The sequence below is a fragment of the Cucurbita pepo genome, chromosome LG11 (assembly GCF_002806865.2).
Source record: "Cucurbita pepo subsp. pepo cultivar mu-cu-16 chromosome LG11, ASM280686v2, whole genome shotgun sequence".
Taxonomy (NCBI): domain Eukaryota; kingdom Viridiplantae; phylum Streptophyta; class Magnoliopsida; order Cucurbitales; family Cucurbitaceae; genus Cucurbita; species Cucurbita pepo.
This window is the reverse complement of record NC_036648.1, coordinates 816,460-836,329: the sequence shown is the minus strand read 5'-3', so window position 1 is coordinate 836,329 and position 19,870 is coordinate 816,460. Positions and strand designations below refer to the sequence as shown.

At 36.6% G+C, this 19,870-nt stretch overlaps 4 protein-coding genes across 6 annotated transcripts; 1 reads left to right on the top strand and 3 right to left on the bottom strand.

Moving 5' to 3' along the window:
* Positions 1-214: 214 nt before the first annotated feature.
* Positions 215-3,707, bottom strand: LOC111805463 (glutamate receptor 2.5-like). The gene is made up of 5 exons (XM_023690571.1): positions 3,440-3,707; positions 1,487-2,799; positions 1,116-1,413; positions 630-1,027; positions 215-532 (listed from the first exon to the last, which is right to left on the bottom strand). Exons 1-5 carry the CDS (start codon positions 3,705-3,707, stop codon positions 215-217), a joined length of 2,595 nt encoding a protein of 864 aa, XP_023546339.1.
* A 1,324-nt stretch (positions 3,708-5,031) lies between these two features.
* Positions 5,032-8,053, bottom strand: LOC111805462 (glutamate receptor 2.5-like). Its single transcript, XM_023690570.1, has 5 exons — positions 7,789-8,053; positions 6,244-7,535; positions 5,871-6,168; positions 5,382-5,779; positions 5,032-5,280 (listed from the first exon to the last, which is right to left on the bottom strand). Exons 1-5 carry the CDS (start codon positions 8,051-8,053, stop codon positions 5,032-5,034), a joined length of 2,502 nt encoding a protein of 833 aa, XP_023546338.1.
* Positions 8,054-9,170: 1,117 nt separating this feature from the next.
* LOC111805461 (glutamate receptor 2.5-like) lies at positions 9,171-12,577 on the bottom strand. Its single transcript, XM_023690567.1, has 5 exons — positions 12,271-12,577; positions 10,346-11,622; positions 9,980-10,277; positions 9,482-9,879; positions 9,171-9,410 (listed from the first exon to the last, which is right to left on the bottom strand). The coding sequence occupies exons 1-5, from the start codon at positions 12,575-12,577 to the stop codon at positions 9,171-9,173; spliced, it is 2,520 nt and encodes an 839-aa protein (XP_023546335.1).
* Positions 12,578-15,286: 2,709 nt separating this feature from the next.
* On the top strand, positions 15,287-19,509 carry LOC111805170 (ABSCISIC ACID-INSENSITIVE 5-like protein 5). Of its 3 annotated transcripts, XM_023690097.1 has the most exons (5): positions 15,287-15,413; positions 15,880-17,043; positions 18,172-18,243; positions 18,336-18,365; positions 18,906-19,509. In XM_023690097.1, exons 2-5 carry the CDS (start codon positions 15,970-15,972, stop codon positions 18,978-18,980), a joined length of 1,251 nt encoding a protein of 416 aa, XP_023545865.1. In that variant the 5' UTR covers positions 15,287-15,413; positions 15,880-15,969; the 3' UTR covers positions 18,981-19,509. The 3 variants fall into 3 exon arrangements, with proteins under 3 accessions (XP_023545865.1, XP_023545866.1, XP_023545864.1); XM_023690096.1 differs by lacking the exon at positions 15,287-15,413 and having other exon boundaries at positions 15,457-17,043; XM_023690098.1 differs by lacking the exons at positions 15,287-15,413; positions 18,336-18,365 and having other exon boundaries at positions 15,455-17,043.
* Positions 19,510-19,870: the final 361 nt, after the last annotated feature.

Below are 19,870 nucleotides of genomic sequence, written 5' to 3'. Positions count from 1 at the left end.
TTGGCCCACAGCTATTAATGAATGATTGTCTTTAAAGCATATATATTCCAAATAAAAACAGCATATTCGATTGGAATATTCTCTCCTACTTGACTTACAACATTGACTTGGAATTATTTGTTGCAAAAAAAACAACGCTAAACCACAGCTGAATGTATCCAAACACGCCTCCATATTTAATGAACAATACTAAAAACAGGGTTGTAGAATGTGTCTACAACTGTTCTTGGGTGTAGGCCTGGTCTAAGGTACGGTCTTGTGGGGTCCAATGGAGTTTTGAATCCAGCCCCAGTTTGGGTATCATGAATTGTAGGCCAATATATAACAAAACGAACAAAGCAATAGAGCCACAAACAAAGAATAGGCCTAGGAAAGGTCGAGGTCCTAAGCCCACCCTATTTCCTTCGTTAGCTGAAGGGCAATTGAAAGAGTTGAGTAGGGTTTTTTCCATTTGTGAGATATTGTTTTGTAGGGTTAATTCGGCGATGGATTTAGAAACCTTGGCAGCAAGATCTGACCCCTTTGGAAATGCCTATTATGAAATAAAATATTTTGGTTATTTTAAAAATTAATTTTGAATGAACAAATTTGAGTGTAATTTTGAAGGGAATAATATATATGATACTCACAAACCCGATCCCGCCGAGCTTGAAAGAGGAAACGCCTTTGGTGTAGCGTTTGCAATTTTTTAGGAGGAAAACATCTGCATGGGGGCTTATGAAGAAAGCAGCCTTAATGCTATCATCCTCAAATGCCTTTGGGTAATTATCTAAGGACTCCATCCTCTTAATATTTGATGATTCAAATTGGAGGGTATCCTTGAGATAATTGCATATGAAAGACTCCGCATTGCACCCAACCGTGGCATTCATCTCCTTCAACATTTCAACAGTGGTCACCGACGGTTGAGACCAAGAGATCGTCAACATCGACGTCAAGCTCGCTGAGAAACTCGCCGTGACCACGAAAATCGCAAACAACCACGGCCCCAGCACCAACCGAGCCAACACATTTTTGACGGGCTCTCCTGCATTATAATTGAAGTAATAGATATGGAGATGTATTGTTGTTTATTAGATCATAAGTATTGTAAGGGTTTATAAGAAAGGACTTACTTTGCATGTAAAAGATGAGGGAAACAGAAAACCACAGCATGTTTCCAAAACCCTTCAACTCCTCGTTATTCTCACGTTCAATTAACCAAATAAGGGAGGAAATGAAAAGATGCATTGTGGGTATTAACACCCACACTTGAGGCTTAAAAGCATCCATGAAAGCCCACAACTTTCTCCACCTCTCATGCTTCTCCCTTACCACCATCACAATGTCCGTCTTTAAATATGCCACCGTGAAATCCACTTGTTGAAATCGCTTTGCCAGTATTGTTATGTCCCCCACTGCTCCATCGTATTCCTAACACATCACATTCAACCTCTTATACTCATACTCAGAGTAGACAATATCATAGTAATAATAGTTGTGTTACCTTCATGTACACCGCATCTATCATGTCATTATATGAGTGGTTGAAACGAGCAAACTTGTAGGACGGCATATTTTTAATGTTGTTCATAATCTCATTAAACACGGCAATGGAAAATCCACTGAAATGTTCGGTTCCATTCTCAAACCTGTGCACGTTTACGAATTCTTGACACGCTCCTTGCCCTGGAACAGCAAATGTCAATTGTTTTTCTCCATCACCATCTTCTCTGGTAAAGCTTTCTGATAAATGTCTTACACCCACCATATTTCCCATATTGTTGGATCTAAGAGCTGATTTTTTATTATTTTCCACGAAGCTCTCAGCAAAACCTGATTTGGGTGTCCAAAAAGCAACTGGCTTGTAACTTTGATCCACCACTTTAATGATTTCAAAATTTGGTGATTGAGATATTAACATCCCATTCTTGAATCTCACCATTCCACTAAGCCCTTCAAAATTGCTCTCTAGAATTGTCTCCAATAGTTGATCACTTGAGCTTAAATTATTATCTCCCAAAGTTTTCATGGCTCTGGCGATGGAACGAACCACGTCGTAAGCTCGAACGGCGAAAATACTTGCTTTTATTGGCTCTTTATCTTCTGGATATTCTAAATTGTACATCTTCTTAAACTTGGTTTCGAAGCTCTTGAAGGACTTTTTGGTGTCACTGAAATATGTTCGAAACCCAATAACACCTTCCATTTTGTACAAAAGAGAAGAAGAAGAATCTAAAGAGGGAATGAGATCTAAAACATCATCTGAGACGATCCAGGTATATCCATTTCCAACCATATTCAATTTCTTAGCTTTTGTAAATAGAAGATCAGCCAGCTCTAGAGAAAGTTGTGTTACTACAAAAACCCCATTCCTTTGGCTCTTCATAGCCCTCTTCAATTCATTTTCAATCAATATTTCAGCTTGATTGGAGGAAGAAGATAAGGCCAGACGGTGATCGATCTCTACGTTTACCGATCGAAAAGAATCAAAGAGACGATCGGCCGAGATGGAAGAATATTCAGAGGGATGATCAATATTTGTGATTTCATAAAAGACGGTGACTTTTGGCGGCAATTGAAAATGGGTCAAAATTGAAACAATGCATTGCATGCGGTGGGTGATGTTGTTGGCCATTTGAATCAAAGATGGGATTTTTTTAGGGTGTAATTGTGTAGCTGAAATGGAAAGGATGGGAACTCCGACAGGAATTTCATGGTCGGAGATGGCAATCAAATCCTGCGCTCTCACTGATCCAATAACTACCGCTTTGACTCCTCCGTTGGTAATGAGATCCAAAGCTGTCGGAAAAACGGTTACTTACTGTTTCTTTACATACGATGATTAAGTTGACTTATAAAGTATTAAAAAAATCACAAATTAAAACAAATATTAAACTTTTATATCATTGAAATTGTTAAATTTTGTATGATTCAATGTTCCACTTGATGATTTATGTTTATATATTAATTAATTAAATCCAAAGTCAAACAATTAGGAAATCTTGTAAGCCTTTCCCTAACATACTCTCCAATCAAATGGTATTTTATAACATAATTATAAAAAAACGACTTATGAAATTTTGTAGCCGTCCAAATCCTATCTTTTCTCTTACTCTATGTATTCATGAATTTTTTTATAAGAACATAATTTTAGTCCACGTAATATGTTATTTTATTTTGGAGAAAAAATAATTGCAATTCATGAATTTCTTTTCTAGTAAATAAAGTCGAGTTACGGATGAGTTAGGTTAACCCGAACTAAGGTTTTGGTTTGAATTTTCATTTTAATTGAATCCATACAAGCATGGCATAAAATTAAAATCCGCTATTAACAAATTTTCATATTAAAGGAGGTTTTATATCCATTGAAAACGAGGATGTTTAATTTTATTGTGTAAAATAACTATGAGCATGTGAACAAAGGAGATTAAGATAAAGGAGAGTTGAAGGAGAATACCAGAAGAAGTGAAGTTTGGATGAGAATCATGGAGAAGAAGCTCCAACTTATGACAGGAAGAAGACAAATGAAAGTGCCTCAAACCCATCTTCATTGCTACCATCTGCTGCTTCCCAATTTGAGAGCCACTGTCGAAGACAGCTCCAATTCTTGTAGTTTTATTATTTGGTTGGTGTATTTGACAGTGGAGTCCTTCTGAGCGCAGCAGCAACAGCAAAAGCAACCCCAGAAAGCAGGAGGGGCGGCAGAAGCCATTACGAAGAATCATTTCTTGCACTTCTTTTTCTTTTGTTCTTGAGAAATTATTCAAGTAGTTTGATCAGTGTGAGTATTAAGGGACTTGATTTTATGGCAGCCAAAAGTTGGGGCGGATCAATTCTTGATCCCCTTTGCGTTACAATTACATATATATATATATATATATATATATATACTGAAATTAGTGATTTAAAATTCATAGTCTTGGGACTTTAGGTTTTGATGGAGTTTTGAAAGAATAATAAAATTAATGACTTGTCAATTTTGTATCTTTAATATTGACTAAGAACAAAAGGGAGGAAGGAAATTTCAAAGGGGTTTCCTTTGCATTTAAATGGCCTAATTTTTCCTAGTCAACGATTGGAGAGGCTTGAAACGGAGAGGATGGAGGAGTGATGGATAAGGATGGGATAATAATTTTAATATTTTTAATGTACTACATTCATTGCAAAAACTTAGATTTTGATGGTTATTACTGGTCCAATAATTTTAGTTGAAAAAATCAAACCTTGTTGACTTGCCTATACTCGCGTCTTCCGGCGGCCTTCTTTCTCCAGCTTTGAATCCTATGGTTGGTGCCATTTGAATCTTTCTCCCCAAACATAGTCCGAGGAGCACGAAATGGTTGTTTTTTTTTTAAGTTAAAAGTTGTTAACATTCAATCAGATCTGACACCAATCTCTATGAGACAACGTGTAAATTATGAATGTTTATACTCAAAGTGGCCAAGATCTCACATTCGTGAATAAGGGAACGAAATCAGCGAGTACGCTAGGTTTCAAAGGGAGATAGATTGTGAGATCCCACGTCGATCAGAGAGAGGAACGAAACATTCTTTAGAAGAGTACGAAAACCTCTCCTAATATATACGCGTTTTAGAACTTTGAGGGGAAACATGTAAGGGAAAGTCCAAGAAAAACAATATCTGTTAGTAACGTAGAGTCCAATGTCCCTAACAAATCAATCCACTAGAGTGTGTGTAATGATCCAAGCTTTATGTTTTCCTCAATTGTTGGATTGTTTTTCCAATTAAATTTTTGGGTTTTAATCTTCATTTGATGTATTTTTGGTAGATAGAATTTGGGGAATCTCATGCATGACATGCTATCGCCAATTAATTACTATTTAATATCACAACCAAGAACACTAAGTTGAGCAATGGATGTCAATTCCCTCTAGTTTTAATTCACAATCTTAGTAAGTTGTATACAAAGTGGGTTACTATACAGAGTGATTGAATGTCTACTAATCTCTATGTTGTTAATCTACTAAGGTGATGGCTTCTGGGCTTCTTCATTGGACTTTTGAATCCGTCTCGGTTTGGTTTTCATAATTCAACCAAGTTTCGTTCTCAGGAATTGTAGGCCCATATATAACCAGGCCAACAATACAATGCTGCCACAAATTATGAATATGCCCACGAATGGTTCAAGTCCTAACCTCAGCCCATCTCCTTGCCCAGTTGAAGAGCAGTTGAAAGAGGTCAGTAGGGTTCGTTCCATTTGTGGTATATCGTTTGTTTCGATCAATTCAACGATGGATGCAGAAACATCCACACCAAGAGCAGACCCCTTCCGAAAAGCCTAAAATGGAGTTTAACCATCCCACGTCAATTTAAGGACTAAAATAAATTCAGAAAAAAAAAAAAAAAAAAATTCAATTTTGACTATTATTAAGAACTCACAAAGCCAATCCCACCAAGCTTGGTAGAGAAATTTGTTTTGGTATAGCCTATGCAATTTTTTGCGAGGAAAACTTGTGCATGGGGTCTTATCAAGAAAGCAGCCTCAATGCTACCATTCTCAAATGCCTTTGGATAATCATCTATGGTGTTCATCTTCTTAATTCTTGCATTCTCAATTTTGAGGCTACCATTTAGGTAGTCACATATGAAAGACTCGGCATTACACCCAACCGTGGCATTCATCTCCATCAACATTTTAATGTCGGGTATCGACGGTTGAGACCAGGAGATTGTCATCATCGATGTCAAACTCGCCGAAAAACTCGCCCCCACTACGAGAATCCCGAATAACCACGGCCCCAACACCAACCGAGCCAACCCATTTTTGACGGGCTCTCCTGCATTATAATTGAAGTAATAGATATGGAGATGTATTGTTGTTTATTAGATCATAAGTAGTATTATAAGGGTTTATAAGAAAGGACTTACTTTGCATGTAAGAGATGAGGGAAACAGAAAACCACAACATGCTTCCAAAACCCTTCAACTCCTCATTATTTCTACGTTCAATTACCCAAATAACGGAGGAAATGAAGAGATGTATGGTGGGAATTAACAGCCATACGGTTACTTCAAAAGCCTCAAAAAACACCCAAAAGCTCTTCCATTTATCTTGCTTCTCCTTCACCACCATAACAATGTCCGCCTCTAAATACGCCACACTAAAATCCACACTTTCAAATCGTTGTGCCATTATCGATATGTCCCCCACTGCCCCATCGTAAGTCTGCACACAACATAGAATTGTTAAGAAGAAAATATCCCTGACGAATGGATGTAAGCTATTCTAAATTTTTATTACCTTGTTGTGGACTGCTTTCATCATTTCTTCATATGTACTATCAAAAGGATACAAGTCGTAGGATGACGAATAAGGCATATTAGTATTAGTCATGGCAGCCTTAAATACATCAATGGAAAGTCCAGTGAAGTAATTCCCATTCAAATGTTGGCTCACTTTTACCAATTCTTGACATGCTCCCTTTCTTGGAACAGCAAATTTCAACTTTTCTTCTTTCCCAGAATTTTGACTCCATAATGTTATTGGCTTTCTTGACCAATCTCCGCCGTCCACGTGTCTTCCCATGTTGGGCTTAACTTGAGTGGCTGCCTTATTATCTTCCACCTCCAAGGAGCTCTCAGAAAAGCCCAATTTGGGGGACCAAAAGGCAACGTCTTTGTACCTTTGATCCACCACTTTGATGATTTGAAAATTTGGGGATTGAGGTATTAACATCCCATCCTTGAATCTCACCATTCCACTAACCCCTTCAAAATTGCTCTCTAAAATTGTCTTCAATAGTTGATCGCTTGAGCTTAAATTATTATCTCCTAACGTTTCCATGGCTCTAGCGATGCAACGAACCGCGTCGTGAGCTCGAACGGCGAAAATACTTGCTTTTATTGGCTCTTTATCTTCTGGATATTCTAAATTGTACATCTTCTTGAACTTGGTTTCAAACCGTTTGAAGGGCTTTTTGGTGTCATTGAAATATGTTCGAAAACCAATAACACCCTCCATTTTGTTCAAAAGAGAAGAATGATGGTTTATTAAAGAAGAGTCAATGAGGTCAAAAACGTCATTTGGGATGATCCAGGTATACCCATTTCCCACCATATTCATTTTCTTTGCTTTTGTAAATAGAAGATTAGCCAACTCTAGAGAAAGTTGTGTAACTACAAAAACTCCATTCCTTTGGCTCTTCATAACCCTTTTCATTTCATTTTCGATCGATATTTCATCTTGATCGGAGGAGGAAGATAAGGCGAAATGATTTTCCACCTCGATATTGGCCAATTGGAACGAATCGAAGAGACGATGAACTGAGTTGAGGGTGGGATCATAAAAGATAGAAACTTTTGGAGGGCATTGAAAATATTTGAGAATTGAAGCAATACATTTGATGTGATGAGAGATATTGGTGGCCATTTGAATCAAAGATGGAATTTTGAGTGGTGGTAATTTTTCAGCAGAAGTGGATACAATGGGAATCCGGCCAAGAAGTTCTTTGTCGGAGATGACAATCAAATCCTGCCTCTTCACTGCTCCGACAATGGCTTTGACTCCTCCTTTGGTAATCATCAGATCCACTGCTGTCGGAAAACGCAAATCCTAATTATGTCACTTTGATTTTGGGAAAAAAGATCCATTTTTTATTGAAGATATCAATTTTCAGTTTGAATTTCCTTTTGATAAATAACTTAAAAATTGAATTCAACCCTAAACTTAATATGTTCAATTTCAGTCAAATTCAATCGCTTGTAATGTAAACAAAAATTAAAATTAAAATCAATATGAAAATATGAATAAAGAAAATTAAGATAGAGGAGAGTTGAAGGAGAATACCCGAAGAAGTTGGGGAAGTGAAATTTGAATGAGAATCATGGAGAAGAAGCTCCAACTTATGACAGGAAGAAGACAAATGAAAGAGCCTCAAACCCATCTTCATTGCTACCTTCTGTTGCTTCCCAATTTGAGAGCCACTTTCGAAGACAACTCCAATTCTGGTAGTTTTATTATTTGTTGTGTGAGCTTCTGAGCTCAGCAGCAGCAGCAATAAAAGCAACCCCAGAAAGCAGGAGGGGCGGCAGAAGGCATTACGAAGAACCATTTCTTACGCTCTTTTTTGTTTATTAAGAAGAATTATAGAAGCAATTTGATGAGTGTTAATGGACTTGAATTTTATAATAATGAAAAGTGGAGGCTGTTAAATCTTTGACCCACTAGCAAGTTACCTATATTAAAACCCAGTTCGTGATACAATTACATATATATATATATATATATATATATATATATTGAAATTAGTGATATAAAATTGATAGTCTTTGGCGGGGTTTGGTTCAAATTCATTAAAAATAAATGGAAGCAAGGAAATTTCAAGGGGCTTTCGTTTGCATTTAAATGACTCGATTTTCCCAAGTCAAGAATTGAAGGGACTCGAGAAGGAGAGGATGGAGGAGTGATGGATTTTAATGTTTTAATAATATACAACAAACATTGCAAAAATTAGTAATTAATAATAAACTTAAGATTTGGGGAGTTATTACTGGTGGAATAGTTTTAGTTGATAAGATCGAGCCTGCTTGACTTGCCTATACTCAAGTCTTCTGCCTGCCTTCTTTCTTAAGCTTGCTTTCAATCCTTTGGTTGTTACCGTTTGAATCATTCTCCAAACATCATGGAAAGGATTCAAGGGAACTCCTCCAAACATAATCGATGAAATGGTTTTTTTTTTTTTTTTTTTTTTTTTTTTTTTTTTTTTTTTTTTTTTTTTTTTTTTTTTTNTCAATCCTTTGGTTGTTGATGCCATTTGGATCATTTCCCCTAAAAATTATGTGCTCTCTCTCTTACATTCAACACTACTAAATTCCCCGCTGATATTATTCAAACTTTTTTCGAATAATATTCCAATGAAACGTCTTTTTCCTTTTTGTTTTCTTTAAAAGCTTTCAAATTTTTAATAAAATAGACAAGATCCATGCTAAGCTGGTTTGATAATAATAGGTATTATCGTCCCGTTATTAAAAATAAATAAATAAATAAAAAATGCCTTGTCGGATTTTGGATTGTCTTTCATTCTGTCAGTTACACTACATTAAATGCAGCTTCATTTTCTTCTCCGACCCCTTTCATTTGTAGTCATACACGACAAAAAGTCTATAAACTATAAATATTATTAATAGAAAAGAAAATGAATGATAATGAATATTACTCGAGGAAAGGGGTTAAATGGGCTTCTGGGTCAATTTGGTTCTCACGAATTGTAGGCCCATATATATCAAGACCAACAAAGCAATACTCCCACAAATTAGGAATAGGCCCATGAAAGGTCCAGGTGCTTTGGCAGTTGGACAGTTGAAAGACACAAGGTAGTTGGGATCGAATTGCGGCATCTCTTTTGTTTCAGTTAATTCCACGATTGACGCCGAAACCTTCGCAGCAAGAGGAGAGCCCTTTGCAAAAGCCTGAAAAATTCCACATTATAAATTGTTCCCTAAAAACATTATAAAAAGTTGAGAGATTAAGAAGAACTCACAAAGCCTACGCCGCTGAGCTTGTAAGAGGAAACGCCTTTGGTGTAGCCTCGGCAATTCTTTGCGAGGAAAACATCTGCATGGGGGCTTATGAAGAAAGCAGCCTTGATGCTATCATCCTCAAATGCCTTTGGGTAATTATTCAAGGAGGCTATTCTCTTAATTTTTGAAGGCTCAAATTTTAGTGTCTTTTCTAGATAGTCACATATGAAAGATCTGGCGTTGCAGCCCACCACAGCGTTCATCTCCTTTAGCTTAGCAACATCCAGCACCGATGGACGATACCAAGAGACTGTCATCATGGACGTCAAACTTGAGGTGAAACTTGCGGTGACCACCATTATCCCAAACAACCATGGCCCTAGCACCAATCGAGCCAACCCATTCTTCACTGGCTCCCCTGCATTACATTCCAACCTTTGTTTCATGCAAAGCTGAATTGGTCAAAGCGCGTCTCATGGGTTGTTTGGGTGTATAAGAAAGTAATTAATAGAACTTACTGTGCATGTAAAATATGATGGAAACAGAAAACCACAACATGTTTCCAAAACCCTTCAACTCCTCGCTATTTTGGCGTTCGAGTAACCAAACAGAGAAGGAAATGAAGAGATGCATTGTGGGTATTAATAGCCACGTGGAAACGTCAAAAGCCTCCGTAAATGCCCATAATTGTTTCCATTGACTACGCTTCTCTTTTACCACCATCACAATTTCTGTCTCTAAATATGATACCGTGAAATCCACGATATCAAATCGGTTTGGCAATATTCCAATTTCCCCAACAGCCCCATCGTAGGTCTACACATGACATACAATTGTTAAGAATAAATCCTTGATTTCAATAATAGTTAGGGGAGTTTTGTTACCTTATTGCGGACGGCCTCTAACATGTCTTCGTATTTGCCCTTAAAAGGAAGCAAGTCGTAGGACAAGGGATGGGATATATTAATGTTACTCATAACAGCCCTGAACACATTAATGGAAAATCCAGTGACATAATATCCTTCCAAATGCTTGCTCACTTTCACAATTTCTTGGCATGCTCCCTCCTCTGGAACCGCAAACCTCAACCTTTTTTCTCCTTGAAAATTTTCACTCGATGTTGTCAGCCTTGCCAAATCTCCAACACCCACATTGCCCAAATTTCCAAACTTGGGTTTGAGTTTAGTGGTTGTTTTATTAACTTCCACAAACCTCTCAACAATACCTAATTTGGGTGTCCAAAAAGCAACTTCTTTGAAGCTTTGATCCGCCACTTTACTGATTTTGAAATTGGGTGATTGAGATACTAACATCCCATTCTTGAATCTCACCGTTCCACTAAGCCCTTCGAAATTGCTCTCTCCAATTTTCTCCAATACTTCACTGGAGATTAGATTTTCTCCCATGGCTCTCGTCATGGCACGGGCTGCATCATAAGCTCGAACGACAGAGATAGAAGCTCTTGTGGGGTCTTCTTCTTGTGGATATTCTAAACGGTACATCTTTTTAAACTTGGTTTCAAAGCTTTTGAAGGAGTTTTTGGTGTCATTGAAATATGTTCCAAACCCAATCACACCGTCCATTTTGTACCAAAAGGAAGAATCTAAAGAGTCCATAAGATCAAAAACGTCATTGGAGACGATCCAGACATACCCATTTCCAACCATATTCAATTTCTTTGCTCTTTCCAAAACAATAACTGCCAACTCTACTTCAAGTTGTGTAACTACAAAAACCCTATTCCTTTGACTGTTCATAAGCTTTTGCAATTCATGTTCTATCAATATTTCTTGATTGGATGAGGAAGAGAGAGCCAGACGGTGTTCAACCTCTACATCAGCCAGCCGTAACGAATCGAAGAGACGATTGGCTGAGACCGCGCAGTATATTGGAGAATGATCAGTGTGTGAGATTTCATAAAAGATTGTAACTTTTCGCCATTGAAAATGGGTGAGAATTGAAGCAATACATTGGATTCGATGGTTGATATGGTTGGCCATTTGAATCAATGATGGGATTTTGAGTTGTTCTAATTGTTCAGCTGAAGTGGAAACAATAGGAACTCCGACAGGAAAATTATTGTCAGAGATCATAATCAAATCCTGCATTCTCACTGATCCAACCACGGCTTTGACTCCTCCCTTGGTAATCAGATCCAAAGCTGTCGGAAAAATAGTTACCCTTCTCTTTACAAGTTGACTTGCATAATATATATATATATATATACGTAGAATAAAGATGCAAGATTAATAAAATGTCTAGAAGACAGGAACTGTTGTATTATTATAACAATTATTCATTTTGAAGAAATCTTACATTTGCTTCTTTAAAAATGTAGATTTGATGGATTTTATGTGGAGATATAATTAATTAAATTAGAAAATCATGTAATTCTAACCGTCCAAATACTCTTTCTTCTACCCATCTCAATTTTTTATACATTAAGAATCTAAATTCCACGTAATATATTATTTATTTTTCTTGGTTGCTTTTGTCCGGTTATATAACTAATTTAGTATCTAAATTTGACCTTTTCAAAACGTAATTTCTTTTTTTAGAAGAGACCGTTTCAAAACTTTATGAAATAAAATAAAACAATTTGAATAGTTTCAAAAACTAACATGAATAAAAGAAGTAACTTTTGTTTGTAAGAATTTAATTCTTACACTATATTATATAGAATTGTAATAATTTACTATCTATTATGAGAAATTCAATCATAATTCTTGTAAGTAAACTCGGGTAGACAATGATGATAAGTAGCATGTTGTTGCAATTATGGACATGAAAAGAAAGAGTAAGAGATTACCAGAAGAAGGTGGTGAAGTGAGGTTTTGATGAGAATCATGGAGGAGAAGCTCCAGCTTGAGACAGGAAGAAGACAAATGAAAGTGGCTTAAACCCATCTTCATTGCTACCATCTGTTGCTTCCCAAGTTGAGAGCCACTGTCGAAGACAACTCCAATTCTTGTAGTTTTATTATTTGGTTTAGGGTTTGTTTGACAATTGAGTATGCTTTTGCTTGTGAGAGCTTCTGAGCCCAACGAGGAAGACAATAACAGCAAACCAAGAATGAAGGAGAGGCCACAAAAGCAACTACGAAGAGCTTTTGCCATTTTGTTTTTCCTAGTGAAAGTGTGGAGCTTGGGTAGCTTTGATTTTATGGTAATGAGAGGGGTTTGACAGGATCAGTGGAAGTTAGCTATGGAAGGAATTGCCATACAATTGCATAATCCATGCAATAAGTCATGTAAGAAAAAAGGAATTGGGGTTGAGATTGAAGTATTTGATCGACTTGCAACATTCAAACTCATGACTTTGATAAACAAAGAGAGAGAGAGAGAGTCGGAGGAGTGATTCAAAGAAAATTTAAGCAATTTGCAATACTTGTTAAAGAAGGCATGAATGAAGCTTCCAAGGACTTTCCCTATATTACAATTTATTAGTTTTTTTTTCCTAAGTCAACTAAACGTAGACAAGTATAGGGTCAAGCCTGAAATGGACATGGTGAGAGATTAACCAGACATCACATCCCATAGTATAATGTAAATTATCAAAATAACTTGAATTGTATTCATTAACAGAATTGAAAGTATAAGTTTCCTTCCATTCTTTTATAATAAAAAAAAATGGTAATCAAACTTAGCTTAGTTAACCCATTTAACTTAAGTATGTCACACGTGACATTAGCCATAGTTGATTTTAATTTTGATATTTTGCAAGATTTCTCGTGACTTTTCGTTTTCTATTTGCTAATTTCCTACTTGCGATATTTTTGTTATATTTTAAGGTTGATGCCATGAAAATGTTGTCATTTCTATTTAAATGTTATGTTTGGAAACAATGTCGAAGAATTAGTTTGTAAAATATTTTGTGTAAGACACTCTAAATAACCACAAAGTCTTCCTATGTTGGTCTTTCTTTAGTTGTTTGAATTAGACAAATAGATTTTATTACACCGATCAATTCTTTTAATATATTTTATTATATAGCTGGTTTGAATTAAAAATATAAAACATTTTTTTCGAGAGAAATTGTTTTAAAATATTGGTCCAATTAAAATCAGCATGAGGCCCATTAAAGCCCAGAATTCAGAGAACTGGTCCAATTAAAATCAGGCCCAATCGTTCAGGAAGCAAAAAAAAAAAAAAAAAAAAAGGGGTAAAAATTTAAAGACTAAAAGAATAATGAAAAAGCTTCGTTACTCATTCTCATACCAAAATGGAGATTGGCCCACAGACCAATTAATGTTTGCCACGTTTGTTTGGTTCACATACCTGTCGTGTAAGTAACAACTTACTCGATCCAAAATTTATTATTAATCCATTTTTTAATAGGTGGGAGGTGGGACCCATTGCCCATTTACAGATGGGAGTTAGGTTGGAAGATGCTCTTATTTTGATTTGGTTTTTCCAAACTTCATCCAATCATTAAACTCAACTCTTTTTATTATTAATAATTTCATTTTCAAAGTGCTAACCAACGCCTTATTTTAATCATAAATTATTTCTTTATTTTTACCTCCACCTTATTCCTTCTATATATATATATTTTTTTAATTAACTAATCTAGTAAAAAAAATATATTTAAACAAATAGATAATATTTATTTGATCGTATATATGAACAAATAATTTGGTATACATTTTAAAACTTTAAATATCAAAATAAATCATAACACATATTGTCCGTCTCAATCAACTATAACATTTATAAAACATATGGGCTCATAAACCTCATTAATACATATTTTATTAACAATAAATTATAACATTATTGAGATTTCTTAAGCAAAATTTGAATATACTCATATTCTTATAAAGGGTTAAAGACACTTCAATCAATAAAGTATGCTATAGAGTCCATCTCTAGCTATTAAAAATGTTTGTAATCTCGATTGGGACGCACAAATATATTTTAATGCATACACCTAAGTAAGTATTTTAATTTATATATTTTTTTAATCTTTTTGATTTAATATATGTGGGTGTCCAAGAAAATTCAAGTTTGTTTGAAAAACTCCTTTCAAATATGGAAATCATTTGGATTTGGGTCAGTTATATAATTATATTGTAACCATTTCTCGATAATGAAGGGATAAAAACAATTACTTTTTTTTTTTTTTTTCAATGATTTCGATATATTTTCTAAGCATTTATATATAAAATTCACAGTATTATTAAGTGGATGGGGATATGGCATTTTGACCAAATTGGGCATTAATGCGTGGCTTTTATTTTTTTAGCCTTTTTAACGTTATCCGTGGACAAAAAATAATAGCCTAAACAAAAGCCCATGACCAACGATATACAAACCAATGAAATTCTTCCATGCAATTTTTATTTAGTTCAAATTTATGTTACAAAAATATTTGATATTATGTTTATTTGAAAAATATATAGGAAAGTAAAACAATTTAGTATTTTAAAACAAAATATTAAAAGAAAATTAATGGAACAAAAACCCGCTAAACTTGTAATTAATTATAATGAATCCAAGTTAAGAGAAACGACCATGAAATAATGGGAGGGAAGCATCAAGATGATAGAGTGGTCCGCGGCGTATGGGATTTATTCTTGAGTGGATCATGTGCACGCGCTTTTTAACTGTACGAACCATACCACTACTGAAAGGAAAAAAAAAAAAAAAGAAAAGAAAAGGAGAATGGCGAAAACGTGGACGGTGGATATGGACCCACGTTGCAGAAAGCCATTGGCTGAATTTCACGTCAAGGCTCATCATCTTGGAGGATAGGTGGCCCACTTTCCCATTTATTTTAAATGGATATATAAAGTATTTTATGTATTTTAAACGCAAAGATCGCTCCTTGTCTTAAAACCTACAAATTAAAAAAAAAATCAGTGAAAAAGAAACAAATTAAAAACAGGAGAAGATAGGAAGCGACGGCCGACACTTGGCGCCTCCACAAAGCCCTAATATACAGAAGAAGAAGGTACCCATCCAAATTAGCCACCAGAAAAGAAAAAAAGGGGGAATTTGTGATTAAAAATATATATATTTATTTCGTCAATTTTTGAGTTTCCCTTTATGGGTTTTGGGATTGCTTTTTCCCTCAATTTTTTTGCTTGATTTGTGTTGTTTGGATAGCTGTTCGATCACTTCGTGCATTAGTTCATAGCTTGGGTTTGTTTACCCTTTTGAATGTGTTGTTTATGGTGTTTTTTTCGTGTTAACTAGACTTTTAGCAGTGGGAGTTTTCTGGGTTTTTGAATCTCTGTGTTCTTTGGTTTCGTGGAATCTGTTTTGAGGAGTTCTACTCACATGAGCTCTTAATTGGGGTATCACTGTGCTTTGAATGGAATAGCCAAGCTAAACTCTACGGTTTTTGAATATCTTTGCATGTGAGGTTTTTTCAAGTCGTCTTTTAGTGATTTGTAGTTTTGGTTTTTGGTGCGAAGGTTAAATGATCGTAAATTTTGAGTGATATTTTGGTGGTTGGGTCCGATTCTGGTTCTGATTGAATCAGATTCTGCGAAATTTACAAGGAGATGAATTTCAAGGATTTTGGGAATGACCCATCTGCCGGAAACGGCGGTGGAGATGGAAGACCTCCGGCCAACTATCCGTTAGCACGACAATCATCGATCTACTCCCTCACCTTCGATGAGTTTCAGAGCATGGGGAGCATAGGCAAGGATTTTGGGTCAATGAACATGGATGAGCTGTTGAAGAACATTTGGAGCGCTGAAGAAATGCAAACTATGACATCTTCTGCTGCTGCTGCTGCTGCTGCTGCTGTTGGTAAAGAAGGGGCTGGTACTGTTGGCGGTAGTAGTGGGTATTTGCAGAGACAGGGATCTTTGACGCTGCCAAGGACACTCAGCCAGAGGAAGGTGGATGAAGTTTGGAAGGACATAATCAATGAACATGCTAGTGCTAAAGATGGGAATACTGTTGCTTCTAATTTGGAACAGAGGCAGCAAACTCTTGGGGAGATGACACTTGAAGAGTTTTTATTCAGAGCTGGAGTGGTGAGAGAAGATACTCAAGTGACTGCAAACCCCAACAATGGAGGGTTCTTTGGCAACAACACTGGTTTTGGAATTGCTTTTCAGCGGCAAGCTAAAGTTCCTGAGAATAACAATCAGATTCCGGTTCAACCGTCAAACTTATCGTTAAATGTCAATGGAGTTCGAGCACATCCGCCGCAGCCAATATTTCCAAAGCAGCCTACTGTGACATATGGATCTCAGTTGGCTTTACCCAGTGATGGTCAGCTGGCTAGTCCAGGAATTAGAGGTGGAATTATGGGGATTGCAGATCAAGGGTTGAGCACAAATTTGATGCACGGGTCTGCACTGCAGGGTGGAAGAATGGGAGTGGTTAATTTAACAGCTGGTCCGTTACCTATTGCAACAGAATCTCCAGTGAACCAACTATCATCAGATGGGATTGGAAAGAGCAATGGCGATACCTCGTCCGTGTCTCCTGTGCCTTACGCGCTTAATGGTGGAATCAGAGGGAGGAGAAGTAATGGGACTGTCGAAAAAGTCGTCGAGAGGAGACAACGGAGAATGATAAAAAACAGAGAGTCTGCTGCGAGATCACGGGCTCGAAAGCAGGTGATGTGTTGTTCAACTTAACTTTGTTAACTGGTCTAAACCATATAACTTGAATTCTTGTTGACTTGCTTCTATGTTGCCATGTGCACCTGGAGTTGTGAAAAATGGTTATTTGTAAACTAAAACCATTTGTGAGACCAACCATTTGATGTATTTATGTCCTCAATTACTTAAGAATGGCACATCATGTGCTTCATCCATGTGCTGATCTATTCTTTATTAGATGCACTCTACAGATATATTAAACCATGGTTCAGTTTCCTCTATTAGCTCTGGCCGTCCCATTAAACAAAATCTAGTTACGACAATGCAGATAAACACATCTGCCATTCTACCCTTCCAAATTGTTCTCCTTGAAAGTAGAGAGATATTTTATTGTTGCTAAGTATTATAAATATAGGGTTAAAAGAATTTTATATTTTAAGGCATCCTAAGAGGAAGAACTGGACCATATAGTTTTGTTTGAATGTAAAGTCTTGCTAGCTAACCACTGTAGAACTCATAAGCTTAGACTATTGTGAGATCCCATATCGGTTGGAGAGGAGAACGAAGTATTTCTTATAAGAGTGTGGATACCTCTCCCTAACATACGTGTTTTAAAACCTTGAGGGGAAGCCCAAAAGGGAAAGCCCACAGAGGACTGAATCTGCATGTCTCTAACCTTCCGCCCCTAGATTATTTCTTTAGGCGTGCTGCATTACAAAATATCACCGGGTATATATGGTGTCTTGAACTATGATACAGTTTTTTGACCCATATATAGGGAAAGCCCACAGAGGACTGAATCTGCATGTCTCTAACCTTCCGCCCCTAGATTATTTCTTTAGGCGTGCTGCATTACAAAATATCACCGGGTATATATGGTGTCTTGAACTATGATACAGTTTTTTGACCCATATATAGGGAAAGCCCACAGAGGACTGAATCTGCATGTCTCTAACCTTCCGCCCCTAGATTATTTCTTTAGGCGTGCTGCATTACAAAATATCACCGGGTATATATGGTGTCTTGAACTATGATACAGTTTTTTGACCCATATATAATGCTGACATTGGTTACTCAATATTGACGTTAGTTTTGTATTGATGGAGATTCATTTGACCATGGGTTTCTCTTCGTTTTCACTAGGCTTACACAATGGAATTGGAAGCAGAAGTTGCAAAGCTAAAAGAGGATAACCAAGAACTCCGGAGAAAACAGGTACATAAGAGTCTCTACGTCAAAAGAGTGAGCTTGTTAATCAAATGAATGGCTTCACCATTCACAATTATTATTTTGTTTGGTTGCTGCAGGCAGAAATCATGGAAATGCAGAAAACCCGGGTACGCTTTCCCCATTGATATTATTATGTGCTAGTGTGGCTGCCCATATGCATGTTACTATTTTGGAAATTTCTTAATTCTTAAATTTTGTATTTCTACGAGTCATTCTTGTTTTAAGGATAGATCTATACACGACTGAAATGAAGCTAGATTCCCGACAATTTTCATCTCTCTTTCATTTCAAAAGTCTTTTTCTTCAGCTGTATATTATAATACCTTGATGGGGATGAAGCTTTAGTTGGGCATAGTATTTTTTATTAAGTCATGCATGCTTATTATGCACCTCGCTAGTGTCAATACCAGCGACATGCTCTTTACTTTTTCATCTAGTTCGTTAACTGGTGAAGACTGCTGTTAATTCATCGTGCAAACATTCTCTCCATCGCCACTTCTCATCAAACAAACCCTTTTGCCATCTTTGACTCTCCATGATATTTGATGACCATTCTTTTGATACTGCAATCTTCTCCTTATGACCACTTCTGGTTTATATTGTTCTTGATGAAAGCAACCTTTTCAAATTCTGGCATTTTGTTACAGGCGTTGGAAGTAATGGACAATCAACAAGGAATCAAGAAGCAATGCTTAAGACGAACGCAGACTGGCCCATGGTGATTTCAGAGGATGTTATCTGATATCCTGGCCGAAAGAATAATGTCATAGATGGTGGTGTACATATAAGTCATGCGGTAGGTTGAGAGTTGTAGGTGGCGTGTAGAATCCGTCTCGAGGTGTCTTGCTTGCTGGTATCATACTTCGACATGGATGAATTCAGTAGCTTTCGAGTGAAAGCAAAGCACATGTTTTTCAATGTATTTTCTGGAAATACTACTTCATACAGCTGCTCCACCCTCCTGCCATGGAGAGAGAACCAAGTTTTTTGTGGCATTTCCTGATATGGCCTTGCTGCTGCTGTGGTTTGAGTAAATGTCAATCATGAATGCAGGATTCATCAGGTTCAATTCATTGGCATGTCAATGGCAACTAGTGCCGTTTGATTTCCTCTGTAATCTTTACATCCTGATGTTTTTAGTTTTGACTTCTGCTTCAGTTGTAAGTTTTAGATTAGCCAAACCAAGGAATTACATTACATCTTCGATTATGTTAAACCTTGATTCTCTCACTGGAATGCCCCTTTTCATTAGCCCCACTGTTTGATTCTTCATCTTCCTCTGTCAAATCCAGATATATCCTTTGGGATAGCTGTTCTTAGAGTAAATTCATAATATTAACGTCTCAATCCAATGATACGGTTAGTACACAAAATCTCACCATTGGTCCATACGTTTTTGTACTTATTTAACAACCACTTTCTGTGATGAGAATTCCAGACCCAAACCAAGATGCATCAGTGAAAATCTTTATCTTCTCTGAAGGCTTTTTTGGATCTTGAAGAACTTAGTTGAAGTGTCATAAAAGAACAAGCTAGGGGTCCCATAACAGTCCTTCCTTCTGGTAAAGCATTACTCACAGAGATAGCTTATAAGGAATCTGGATCCAGCTAT

Bases quoted from the DNA above. Each gene is read 5' to 3' on its own strand.
- LOC111805463 (XM_023690571.1), bottom strand. From the start codon at position 3,707: ATGATTCTTCGTAATGGCTTCTGCCGCCCCTCCTGCTTTCTGGGGTTG. The intron at 1,028-1,115 runs GTAAGTCCTTTC...ATTATAATGCAG, and splicing joins CCTCATCTTTTACATGCAAA to GAGAGCCCGTCAAAAATGTG. The intron at 533-629 runs GTGAGTATCATA...ATTTCATAATAG, and splicing joins AGCTCGGCGGGATCGGGTTT to GCATTTCCAAAGGGGTCAGA.
- LOC111805462 (XM_023690570.1), bottom strand. From the start codon at position 8,053: ATGGTTCTTCGTAATGCCTTCTGCCGCCCCTCCTGCTTTCTGGGGTTG. The intron at 7,536-7,788 runs GTATTCTCCTTC...GTTTTCCGACAG, and splicing joins CACTTCCCCAACTTCTTCGG to CAGTGGATCTGATGATTACC. The intron at 5,780-5,870 runs GTAAGTCCTTTC...ATTATAATGCAG, and splicing joins CCTCATCTCTTACATGCAAA to GAGAGCCCGTCAAAAATGGG.
- LOC111805461 (XM_023690567.1), bottom strand. From the start codon at position 12,577: ATGGCAAAAGCTCTTCGTAGTTGCTTTTGTGGCCTCTCCTTCATTCTT. The intron at 11,623-12,270 runs GTAATCTCTTAC...TTTTTCCGACAG, and splicing joins CACTTCACCACCTTCTTCTG to CTTTGGATCTGATTACCAAG. The intron at 9,411-9,481 runs GTGAGTTCTTCT...GGAATTTTTCAG, and splicing joins AGCTCAGCGGCGTAGGCTTT to GCTTTTGCAAAGGGCTCTCC.
- LOC111805170 (XM_023690097.1), top strand. From the start codon at position 15,970: ATGAATTTCAAGGATTTTGGGAATGACCCATCTGCCGGAAACGGCGGT. The intron at 17,044-18,171 runs GTGATGTGTTGT...CGTTTTCACTAG, and splicing joins GATCACGGGCTCGAAAGCAG to GCTTACACAATGGAATTGGA. The intron at 18,366-18,905 runs GTACGCTTTCCC...ATTTTGTTACAG, and splicing joins TGGAAATGCAGAAAACCCGG to GCGTTGGAAGTAATGGACAA.